The sequence below is a fragment of the Ranitomeya variabilis genome, chromosome 3 (genome assembly GCF_051348905.1).
Source record: "Ranitomeya variabilis isolate aRanVar5 chromosome 3, aRanVar5.hap1, whole genome shotgun sequence".
Lineage (NCBI taxonomy): Eukaryota > Metazoa > Chordata > Amphibia > Anura > Dendrobatidae > Ranitomeya > Ranitomeya variabilis.
Window position 1 is genome coordinate 569,080,611 of NC_135234.1, and position 12,703 is coordinate 569,093,313.

Consider the following 12,703-nt stretch of genomic DNA (forward strand, 5'->3'; position numbering starts at 1 on the left):
AATGCAACATGCACATGCCCCATGGACTACATTGGTAAGACCACAAGAGAATTGAGGGTGAGGGTGGGTGAGCATCTGGATAATGTCAGGAACAAGCGGGATACACCAGTTGCTCACCATATGAATAATATACACTGCTCAAAAAAATAAAGGGAACACAAATACCACATCCTAGATATCACTGAATGAAATATTCCAGTTGTAAATCTTTATTCATTACATAGTGGAAAGTGTCAAGAACAATAAAACCTAAAAATTATCAATGTAAATAGCAACCAATATCCCACGGAGGTCTGGAGTTGGAATGATGCTCAAAATCAAAGTGGAGAATGAAGTTACAGGCTGACCCAACTTCAGTGGAAATGCCTCAAGACAAGGAAATGATGCTCAGTAGTGTGAGTGGCCTCCACGTGCCTGTTTGACCTCCCTAGAATGCCTGGGCATGCTCCTAATGAGGCGGTGGATGGTTTCCTGAGGGATCTCCTCCCAGACCTGGACTAAAGCATCTGCCAACTCTTGAACAGTCTGTGGTGCAACGGGACGTTGGTGGATGGGGCGAGACACCCAGATGTGTTCAGTGAGATTCAGGTCTGGGGAACGGGCAGGCCAGTCCATAGCTTCAATGCCTTCATCTTGCAGGAACTGCTGACACACTCCAGCCACATGGGGTCTGGCATTGTCCTGCATTAGGAGGAACACAGGGCCAACCGCACCAGCATATGGTCTCAAAAGGGGTCTGAGGATCTCATCTCGGTACCTAATGGCAGTCAGGCTACCTCTAGCGAGAACATGGAGGGCTGTGTGGCCCTCCAAAGAAATGCCACCCCACACCATTACTGACCCACTGCCAGACAGGTCATGCTGAAAGATGTTGCAGGCAGCAGATCGCTCTCCACAGCATCTCCAAACTCTGTCACATGTGCTCAGTGTGAACCTGCTTTCATCTGTGAAGAGCACAGGGAGCCAGTGGCGAATTTGCCAATCCTGGTGTTCTGTGGCAAATGCCAAGCCCGGTGTTGGGCTGTGAGCACAACCCCCATCTGTTGATGTCGGGCACTCAGACCATCCTCATGGAGTCGGTTTCTAACCATTTGTGCAGACAGATGCACATTTGTGGCCGGCTGGACGTCGTTTTGCAGGGCTCTCGCAGTGCTCCTCCTGTTCCTCCTTGCAAAAAGGCTGAGGTAGCAGTCCTGCTGCTGAGTTGTTGCCCTCCTACGGCCCCCTCCACGTCTCCTGGTAGCACCTCCCAGTCTCTGGACACTATGCAGACAGACACAGGAAACCTTCTTGCCACAGCTCGCATCCTGGATGAGCTGCACTACCTCATCCACTTGTGTGGGTTGTAGAGTCCGTCTCATGTTCCCACGAGTGTGAAAGCACAACCAACATTCAAACATGACCAAAACATCAGCCAGAAAGCAATGGTACTCAGATGTGGTCTGTAGTCCCCACCTGCAAAACCACTCCTTTATTGAGTGTGTCTTGATAATTGCAAATCATTTCCATCTGTTGTCTATTCCCAGCCCTCCACCTCCAAAACCAACTTCTCCACCATTACAGAAGATCAACTCTCCACTCTACTCTCAAGATCGCATCTCACCACCTGTGCACTTGACCCGCTCCCATCCCACTTCATCCCAAACCTCACCACAGTCTTCATCCCAACCCTAACCCATCTCTTCAACCTATCACTAACAACTGGTGTTTTCCCCTCAAGCTTTAAACATGCCTCAATCACACCTATCCTCAAAAAGCCTTCTCTTGACCCATCCTCTGTATCTAGCTATCACTTCTCCCCTATGCCTCCAAACTACTGGAACAACACGTCTACCTTGAACTGTCCTCCCATCCCTCTTCTTGCTTCCTCTTTGACCGCTTACAATCTGGCTTCCGGTCACACCATTCCACTGAAACTGCCCTAACTAAGATCACCAATGACCTCTTAACCGCCAAGAGCAAGCGACACTACTCTGTCCTCCTCGACCTGTAGGCTGCCTTTGACACAGCGGACCATTCCCTATTATTACAGACACTCTCATCCCTTGGCATCACAGACTTGGCCCTATCCCAGATCTCATCATACCTAACAGACCGGACATTCAGTGTCTCCCACTCACACACCACATCCTCACCTCGCCCCCTGTCTGTCGGAGTCCCACAAGGTTCAGTCCTTGGGCCCCTGCTCTTCTCCATTTACACCTTTAGCCTGGGACAGCTCATAGAATCTCATGGCTTTCAGTATCACCTCTATGATGATGACACACAGATCTACATCTCTGGACCAGATATCACCTCCCTACTAAAAAGAATCCCTCAATGTCTGTCCACTATTTTATCCTTCTTCTCTGTTAGATTTCTGAAACTTAAAATGAACAAAACAGAATTCATCATTTTTCCCCCATTTCACGCGACCCCCTCCAACAACCCTATCGATTACAGTAAATGGCTGCCCACTCTCCCCAGTCCCACAAGCTCGCTGCCTCGGGGTAATCCTTGACGCTGATCTCTCCTTCAAACCACATATACAAGCCCTTTCTACTTCCTGCCGACTTCAACTCAAAAATATTTCACGAATCCGTACATTCCTCAACCAAGAATCTGCAAAAACCCTAGTCCATGCCCTCATCATCTCTCGCCTTGACTACTGCAACGTCCTGCTCTGTGGCCTCCCCTCTAACACTCTCGCACCCCTCCAATCTATTATAAACTCTGCTGCCTGACTAATCCACCTGTCCCCCCGCTATTCCCCGGCCTCTCCCCTCTGTCAATCCCTTCACTGGCTCCCCATTGCCCAGAGACGCCAGTACAAAACCCTAACCATGACGTACAAAGCCATCCACAACCTGTCTCCTCCATACATCTGTGACCTCGTCTCCCGGTACTTACCTACACACAACCTCCGATCCTCACAAGATCTCCTTCTCTACTCCCCTCTTATCTCCTCTTCCCACAATCGTATACAAGATTTCTCTCGCGTATCACCCCTACTCTGGAACCCTCTACTACAACACATCAGACTCTCGCCTACCATCGAAACCTTCAAAAAGAGCCTGAAGACCCACCTCTTCCGACAAGCCTACAACCTGCGGTAATCACCGATCGACCAAACCGCCGCATGACCAAACCGCCGCATGACCAGCTCTATCCTCGCCTACTGTATTTTCACCCATCCCTTGTAGATTGTGAGCCTTCGCGGGCAGGGTTCTCTCTCCTCCTGTACCAGTTATGACTTGTATTGTTTAAGATTATTGTACTTGTTTTTATTATGCATACCCCCCTCACATGTAAAGCGCCCTGGAATAAATGGCGCTATTACAATAAAAAATAATAATTCCATTTGCACAACAGCATGTGAAATTGATTGTCAAACAGTGTTGCTTCCTAAGTGGACAGCTTGATTTCACAGAAGTTTGATTTACTTGGAGTTATATTCTGTTTAAGTGTTCCATCTATTTTTTTGAGCAGTGTACATGGCGGACGCCTGGGGGAGCTCTCCTTCTCCATGATAGAATTAATCATGCCAAAGACTAGAGGAGGAGATCTTTATAAGATCATCTTAAGACATGAAGCGGAGTGGATTTTCAGAATGCAATCCCTCTACCCTAAGGGCCTGAATGAATCCCTAAATTTTAATTTGCTTTATATAAACAATTGCCAATAGTATATTACATACTACATATAATCATAACGGACATTCTTCAATCCATTTCCTATTTTTTTATCATAGCACCTTGCATCTTTGGCATCGCCACTATCAACCGGGCCTCTGATGAATTGTGACAACAATAACTCAATAATAAATAATAATAAAATAATAAAATAATAAAATAGTTATCATAGAGTTATTAAGGTTGAAGGAAGACTGTAAGTCCATCTAGTTCAACCCATAGCCTAACCTAACATGCCCTAACATGTTGATCCAGAGGAAGGCAAAAAAAACCCATGTGGCAAAGAGTAACTCCACCATGGGGAAAAAAATTCCTTCCCGACTCCACATACGGCAATCAGACTAGTTCCCTGGATCAACGCCTTATCAAGGAATCTAGTGTATATAACCTGTAACATTATACTTTTCCAGAAAGGTATCCAGTCCCCTCTTAAATTTAATTAATGAATCACTCATTACAACATCATACGGCAGAGAGTTCCATAGTCTCACTGCTCTTACAGTAAAGAATCCGCGTCTGTTATTATGCTTAAACCTTCTTTCCTCCAGACGTAGAGGATGCCCCCTTGTCCCTGTCTCAGGTCTATGATTAAAAAGATCATCATAAAGGTCTTTGTACTGTCCCCTCATATATTTATACATTAAAATAAGATCACCCATTAGTCTTCGTTTTTCCAAACTAAATAGCCCCAAGTGTAATAACCTATCTTGGTATTGCAGACCCCCCAGTCCTCTAATAACCTTGGTCGCTCTTCTCTGCACCCGCTCCAGTTCAGCTATGTCTTTCTTATACACCGGAGACCAGAACTGTGCACAGTATTCTAAGTGTGGTCGAACTAGTGACTTGTATAGAGGTAAAATTATGTTCTCCTCATGAGCATCTATGCCTCTTTTAATACATCCCATTATTTTATTTGCCTTTGTAGCAGCTGCCTGACACTGGCCACTGAATATGAGTTTGTCATCCACCCATATACCCAGGTCTTTTTCATTGACGGTTTTGCCCAGAGTTTTAGAATTAAGCACATAGTTATACATCTTATTACTTCTACCCAAGTGCATGACCTTACATTTATCCCCATTAAAGCTCATTTGCCATTTATTAGCCCAAGCTTCTAGTTTACTATGATTTTTTTATTTATGACTCAGCTTGTATCCATGTACAGTGAAAAAATATAAAGTGAAAACTGGTAGTATGGTTAAATTTCAGTAAAACCCAAATTACCTGCGAGGTGGAGTAGCAATCTTACTGCGTGGTATGCTACTTGCACCGACACTAGACAAAGCCGGCCTTGGTAGACCACTTCTGGATATAGGTAATGAACTTGCAGTCTTGTTGGGCATAGGGATCCCAGAACTGGATATGGATTGCAGACTCGTTGACTGCGGAATGCCACCATTGCCTTGTATAGTTGGGCTGACATATGCTGTAGCCTTCAGAGGAGGCCTCACAGACACTGGGAAATTACCCACACTGTGGACTCTTTGCTGGAGTTGACCAGGTGAAGGAACTAAAAGAAAAAATTATTAATACCAATTAGCAGCTAAAAGCTCAAGGCATATTTTAGAACTCGGGTGAGAATTACAAATACGATGATTGGGTAAAAAGGTTAATAAAATGAATTGTACAAGATTAGAATCCCACCCCACAGAAAAGTTGCGCAAAAATTAGCATACTATTTTTCTAATCCTTTACGCTAGGGGTGGGGAACCTTTCTTCTGACAAGGAGCTATTTGAGTATGTAAACCATCATTCGGGGGCTGTACAAAATTATCAATTTGAAAATAATCCAGCTAATCCAGCTTTATTTGGTCAAACATTTAATTAACTCGCCCCCCAATGTGATGGCTGGAGCTGCATCTCTTTTGGTAAGGAGTGTGATGTTAGGTGGTATTGATGATGTTGCTACTCTAAACTGCTTTTCCAGATGTGCGTCAGTCTATAGTAAAGCTGACTCTTTGCAATGAATTTTGAAAAGAATTTGCAGTGGTAAGTTCTGAACACAGATGCAGATTACACTGCATGTTTCCTCATAGTGACAATTTCATCATTGCTCACGTTACATTTATAGAACTCAAAGTGGGGGACCTTATGCATACATGATTTAGTAAACACAGACTGCTCTATATACATCACATAGGATACACTGGGGTTGGGGCACACGCATCACAAGAGGGCACATGGGGCACACATGTAGAGACCGCAGATAAAGAAGGATGCAGGGACAAAGAGGAGTCAGAAAGCAAATAACGTTTTTTTTTTAACTTTCCTTTAACTTCCAACCCAACAAAGAATAACAACAGTTTTCCACACAGGGAACTTAGGTACACGATCACAATTTCACAGTAAAACCTATCTACTATATAGGCGCCCTGAACTAAACCCGCGAAACACGACAGCGCCTCACTAGTGACCCACTAACAAGAACAAGTCAACCAAGTTCACTTATCAGCGTTGTTTCAACGATGCAGTTCTGATGGTGAAGCTCCGTCAGCGGCGTAGTCCTGATGGTGAAGCTCCGTCAGCGACGTAGTCCTGATGGCGGGGGAAGGAGGTGTCCTCCGTTGACGGGCCCAGGTGTAGATTCGAGTCCAGAATGTCTTTTGCGGTGCTGCGTTACCTCCCACAGGCGGACGTTGATCCGGGGTAACAGTTTCCACGTCCAGAGAGGGGTCTTTTTGAGAAGAATTAGCAGAATAATCGGTATCAGTCACAGCTAAGAAAAACCCAGGAGGGCCCGGAGCACTCTGTGGCAAGATGCTCCCGGGGAGCACGGTAATATTGTCCCTGAGCTGATCAGCGCTACCCCTCTGCCTGGGGGGTCGCTGACGACGAGTGCGCCTCTTTTTGGGGGCTCTGGTAATTGCCCGCAGTGTCTGCTGCACGTTCTCCCCCTGCTTCCAGCAAGTCTCACTGCGGCCTGCACACACACAACAACTGCGCTGCAGTTTCCTCTCCTCAGAGATTTCCCGCGCTTCTCTGTCTCTGCTTTCGCGCGTTTTGCTTTTTATCCTCTCCTCTCCCTGCGTCACTCTGCCTCCTGTCACATGAGCCAGGCTTCCCATGCGCCCCTCAAATCCGTCCCCCGGAACCCCGACTCCCGGCAACAATGGTTCCACCCGTCTGCACAGCTCACCAGGTCCCTGTCCCCTACATTCCCCCACCCTGTATGCTCGCCAGTCCCCGGGCGAGGCCTTCGCACTGACAGGTCGCCCATCTGACGGGTTGTTCCACACTTGGGTCTGTCTAGTGTGTAAGTCAGGACTGTAGCGAGTTGAGGGTCTACCGGCAGTAGAACGTTCAGAACGTCGTGGCTCGGGTCCTTGTGTAGGGGGTGTTGGGGGAATGTCGTCAGCGGAAGGGTGACTGGTCAGGGGTAGTGTAGTAGTCGAGATAGGGGGAGTATTTTGACGCCGTTCTTCTTCATCATCTTCTTCATCCCACCAATGGTTGTTGGGGGACTCAGTCGTAGGTGGCTCTTCCCTGATTGCGGATTCCGGGGTGTCCGAGTCAACAGAGCGACACAACCGGAGCATGTTGCGATGAAGAATGCGAGTACCTGTACTTCCGGGGGCCTCAGACTGCACTTCATATACAGGTCCATGCGGGTCTATACGGCGAAGCACCCGATAGGGTGTTTTTTCCCAACGATGGTCTAACTTGTTTTGCGGTCTTTGCTCTCGAACGAGTACTCGATCACCTGGCCGGAACTCTGGGGGTTTTGCTGTAGGGGTGCTCCGATGCTCCACTTCCCGAATTCGAGTGTGTACCAGTCGGTGTAAGGTCTGCAGCCGATGCCGATGATCACGCACCCACGAAGCCATCCCTGTTCGGGGGCCTTCTTCCTCCGAAGACAGCTCCAGATCTGTCATGCCTTTTCCTGGGCGCCCAAAGACCACTTCATACGGGGTGCGTCCTGTGACTTGATGAACTCTATTGTTGTAGACCCACACTAGGTCAGACACATACTCCGGCCAGCGGGCCTTCTGATCTTGTTCTAGCGCACGCAGCATTTGAAGCAAAGTCCGGTTAAACCGCTCACAAGCCCCGTTTCCCTGGGGATGATACGGTGTGGTGCGTGACTTATCAATGCCGTAGAGGCGATGCAGCTCTTCCATGACTTTGCCCAAGAAACAGGCGCCTTGATCCGAATGTATTCGCCTCGGACAGCCGTAAACTTGAATAAAGTTCTTACAGATAGCGCTCGCCGCCGACTCAGCCGTCTGATCATGGGTAGGGGTGACTACCGCGAATTTTGAAAAATGATCTACCATAACGAGGCAGTGTTCGTAGCCTTGATGCGCTGCTCCAATGGTAATGTAGTCTATCATTAATACTTCAAAAGGGGCAGACGTCGTGATGCTCTGCACAGGCGCCCTTTCCTCCGGTGACTTGGTTAGCTCACATTGTCGACATTGTCTACAGGCAGTCTGTACTTCCGCAAGCAGCCGAGGATGATAGAACCGAGTTTGCAGCCACTTAAACGTCCTCTTCACTCCGAAGTGTGCCCCGGACTCATGAGCTTCTTTAGCAACTGCGGCCACCACGGTCCCTGGTAAGACCATCTGCCAGGTCGGCTCGGAATCTGCCTGAGCCATGGTTAAGTGGCATAAGAGCCCGTCCTGAAGAGTTAGGCGCTCCCACTGCCGCAGAAGAAGGTTCAGGTCTGACGGGAGAGTTTGTCCAGGGGTTCTCACGGGCAATAGACCATTCGTTATCCACTGTCGCAATGGAGCTAGTTCCTGGTCTTCCTGTTGCAGCCGTATCCATTCGTCCCGACTCTGAACCAACAGTCCTGTAGCCGTTCCGTTCCCGGTCTGTTCCCGGCTCACAGCCGTCCGAGCAGCGCCCCCGATGGCGTAGGGGATTTCTTCTCCCTCCAGCTCCTCATCTCGGTTAGTTCTTGGGGGGTTCTTCCGCAGACGAGATAACGCGTCAGCATGAACATTCTCCGCTCCTCGCTTGTAGAGGATACGGTATCTGTACTTGGCCATCCGGGCTACCCAGCGCTGTTCCAGGGCACCCAATTTCGCATTTTCCAGATGTGCCAATGGGTTGTTATTAGTGTTGAGCATTCCGATACTGCAAGTATCGGGTATCGGCCGATACTTGCTGTATCGGAATTTCCGATACCGAGATCCGATACTTTTGTGGTATCGGGTATCGGGTATCGCAACAACATTAATGTAATAATGTGTAAAAAAGAGAATTAAAATAAAAAATATCGCTATACTCACCTGTCCGACGCAGCCGGGACCTCAGCGAGGGAACCGGCAGCGTTGTTTGTTTAAATTTCGCGCTTTTACTTGGTTACGTGAAGTCCCGGCTTGTGATTGGTCAGGGCGGCCATGTTGCCGGGACGCGGACCAATCACAGCAAGCCGTGACGAAATTACGTCACGGCTTGCTGTGATTGGTCCGCGTCCCGGCAACATGGCCGCCATTAACCAATCACAAGCCGTGACGTCACGGGAGGCTGGACATGCGCGTATTTTGAAAAGCGCGCGTGTCCAGCCTCCAGTGACGTCCCGGCAACATGGCCGCCATTAACCAATCACAAGCCGTGACGTCACGGGAGGCTGGACATGCGCGTATTTTGAAAAGCGCGCGTGTCCAGCCTCCAGTGACGTCCCGGCAACATGGCCGCCATTAACCAATCACAAGCCGGGACGTCACGGGAGGCTGGACATGCGCGTATTTTGAAAAGCGCGCGTGTCCAGCCTCCAGTGACGTCCCGGCAACATGGCCGCCATTAACCAATCACAAGCCGGGACGTCACGGGAGGCTGGACATGCGCGTATTTTGAAAAGCGCGCGTGTCCAGCCTCCAGTGACGTCCCGGCAACATGGCCGCCATTAACCAATCACAAGCCGGGACGTCACGGGAGGCTGGACATGCGCGTATTTTGAAAAGCGCGCGTGTCCAGCCTCCCGTGACGTCACGGCTTGTGATTGGTTAATGGCGGCCATGTTGCCGGGACGCGGACCAATCACAGCAAGCCGTGACGTAATTTCGTCACGGCTTGCTGTGATTGGTCACGGCGCCATGTTGCCGGGACGCGGACCAATCATAAGCCGGGACGTCACTGGAGGCTGGACACGCGCGCTTTTCAAAATACGCGCATGTCCAGCCTCCCGTGACGTCACGGCTTGTGATTGGTTAATGGCGGCCATGTTGCCGGGACGCGGACCAATCACAGCAAGCCGTGACGTAATTTCGTCACGGCTTGCTGTGATTGGTCCGCGTCCCGGCAACATGGCCGCCCTGACCAATCACAAGCCGGGACCTCACGTAACCAAGTAAAAGCGCGAATTTTAAACAAACAACGCTGCCGGTTCCCTCGCTGAGGTCCCGGCTGCGTCGGACAGGTGAGTATAGCAATATTTTTTATTTTAATTCTTTCTTTTACACATTAATATGGTTCCCAGGGCCTGAAGGAGAGTTTCCTCTCCTTCAGACCCTGGGAACCATCAGGAATATCGTCCGATACTTGAGTCCCATTGACTTGTATTGGTATCGGGTATCGGTATCGGATTGGATCCGATACTTTGCCGGTATCGGCCGATACTTTCCGATACCGATACTTTCAAGTATCGGACGGTATCGCTCAACACTAGTTGTTATCCGTGCGTATCAGCACCTCGGAACCGGCCAGGTACTCAGCGAACCGCTCCGTCATAGCCCACACCACGGCCAGCAGCTCCACCTTGAAAGAACTATAATTGTCCGGGTTCAACTCAGAGTCATGAAGAGACCGACTCGCATAGGCGATCACTCTCTCCCGCCCATCCTGAACCTGAGACAACACAGCCCCCAATCCCTGAGAGCTGCCGTCGGTGTGTAGGATGAACGGTTGCGAAAAGTCCGGATAAGCCAACACCGGCGGCTCCATGAGAGCTGTCTTCAAGTCCCGGAACGCTGCTTCTTGTGGCTCCTGCCATTGTATCTTCTTTCCCCGTTCCTTGGGGGAGCTTCCTTTCAGCAGGACTTGTAGATTGTGAGAACGGCGAGCAAAGTTCTTCACGAAGCGCCGGTAGTACCCAGCGAGGCCCAAGAACGCCCGTACATCCTTGGCGGTCTCCGGTGTGGGCCACTCCTGGATTGCGGCAATCTTCTCCTGCGATGGCCGGACTCCTTCGGCGGACACCACATGCCCCAGGTACTCGATCTGTTCCCGGAACAAGTGACACTTCTGGGGCTTCACCTTAAGCCCGTATTTCAGCAACCGGTCTAGTACTTGCTCCAGTCGGCACAGATGTTCCTCGAATGTTGGAGCATAGATGATGATGTCATCCAGATAAATGAGAGTGGCCTCGAAGTTCAAATCCCCCAGACACCGCTCCATTAATCGTTGGAAGGTGCCTGGAGCGTTGGCCAGCCCAAACGGCATTCGATTGAACTCGAATAGTCCCATGGGAAGGATAAACGCTGTCTTAGGACGATCTGCTTCTGTCATCGGGACCTGCCAGTATCCGCTGGCTAGGTCTAAGGTGGAAAAATATTTGGCCCGACCCAGCACGGAGAAAGACTCCTTGATACGGGGAAGTGGATAAGAGTCTCGGACGGTGCATGCATTTAGCTTACGATAGTCCACACAGAACCGGAGCGTGCCGTCCTTTTTCCGCACCAGCACGATCGGGGCAGCCCACGGGCTCTGACTCTCGCGGATCACTCCCTTTTGTAGCATCTGGCCTAACAACGTCTTTACTTCCTGGTACATCTGCGGGGGAATCTGTCTGTACCGCTCCCTGATGGGCACTGTATCTCCGGTCGGAATTCCATGTTCGATGGCCGTGGTACAGCCAAAATCATCTTCATGTTGTGCGAACACTTTAGCATAATGTCCAAGGAGTCGCTGCACTTGTGAGATCTGTGATGGATCCAGGCCCGACAATTCCGTCCGCATGTGCTCCAGAATAGTTTGACCCTTTCGAAACGCTATTGGCTCAGGATCCTGCGTAGACCGGACACTGACCATCCAGGGATCAGGGGAATCCACCGTTAACTGCAAAGTATCTGGAGGGGGCATCACTTCTAAAGGTCGTAACACTTTGGCCATCTCACTTCGGACCCGTAGCACGACATCGTGTTCGTCCACATTCACACATCGCACTGGTACGGCCCCATTTTTAACAGTAGCCAGGGATCGGGCCACCAGCAGTCCTGTGGGCAAAGGGGATGTAAAGGTGGGCTCAATCTGTACTTGTACTCCTTCTAGAGGGATGCGAGCTCGTATGGGCAGGGATATAACAGTCTGTCCTGGGGGGAACGTCACCTTTGCTGTCGGGGAAGTAATTACTCTCCCTAGTATGTCTCCCTCCTGACAGGTCTCTTGTACTCGGACTTCCCTCACTAACTGTCTGAACACGGAGCCCTGAGGTGTACTGGTCCCCCACTGATTGAGTGTCTCTTGCGTAGTCTCCCCTAACAGAAAACTGCCAAAATCTTTCAATACGTTCATCCCCAAGGTCACAGTATGTTGTGGGCCGGGATCTCCCCGTGTTAACACAACCCCCCGGCGGCCCAGGTCCTTCCCACATAAAGATATTTGCATCCAGGTGACCCCTTCCACTGGGATGGGCAGCTGATTGGCGGCCTGTAACCGAATTACGGGACCCCATTGGGGTCTGACTGTCAAAGGAAAGTGTTTTCTAAAATAAGCCTCGGGCATAGTCGTGACTTGGGACCCGGTGTCCACCAGACAACGGACAGCCCGCCCTTCAAACTCTGCCCAAACCAGGGGGCAGCTGGCAACCAAATTTCCGGGACTTTCACCACCCATCCGCGGGGACTCTGGCTCCGAGCGTCGTCCCCTTAGCTCGGAGCCCTCTAGTTTAACGCCTGACGGGACGAGGCCCTCCCTCTCCGGGGGCACTCCTGTGCGAAATGTCCTGCCTCCCCGCAACCATAGCAAGCACCGGGGACCGGATAATATCCTGGACGAGCGCCACGAGCTGGACTCCCAGACCCTTGCCCCCGGGGTAGCTCCCTTGGGCTTCGCGCATTCTTTTTAACTTCAGCCAGTTCGTCCCT

General features: G+C 50.1%; 1 protein-coding gene across 7 annotated transcripts in view; it reads right to left on the reverse strand.

Moving 5' to 3' along the window:
- Window positions 1-12,703, reverse strand: part of SLAIN1 (SLAIN motif family member 1) — a 128,197-nt gene that overhangs the window by 41,201 nt on the left and 74,293 nt on the right. For all 7 annotated transcript variants that reach the window (XM_077297192.1, XM_077297191.1, XM_077297194.1 and 4 more), the window contains one exon: window positions 4,896-5,181. In XM_077297192.1, coding sequence (XP_077153307.1) covers window positions 4,896-5,181 — 286 coding nt within the window. The remainder of the gene's footprint in view (window positions 1-4,895; window positions 5,182-12,703) is intronic.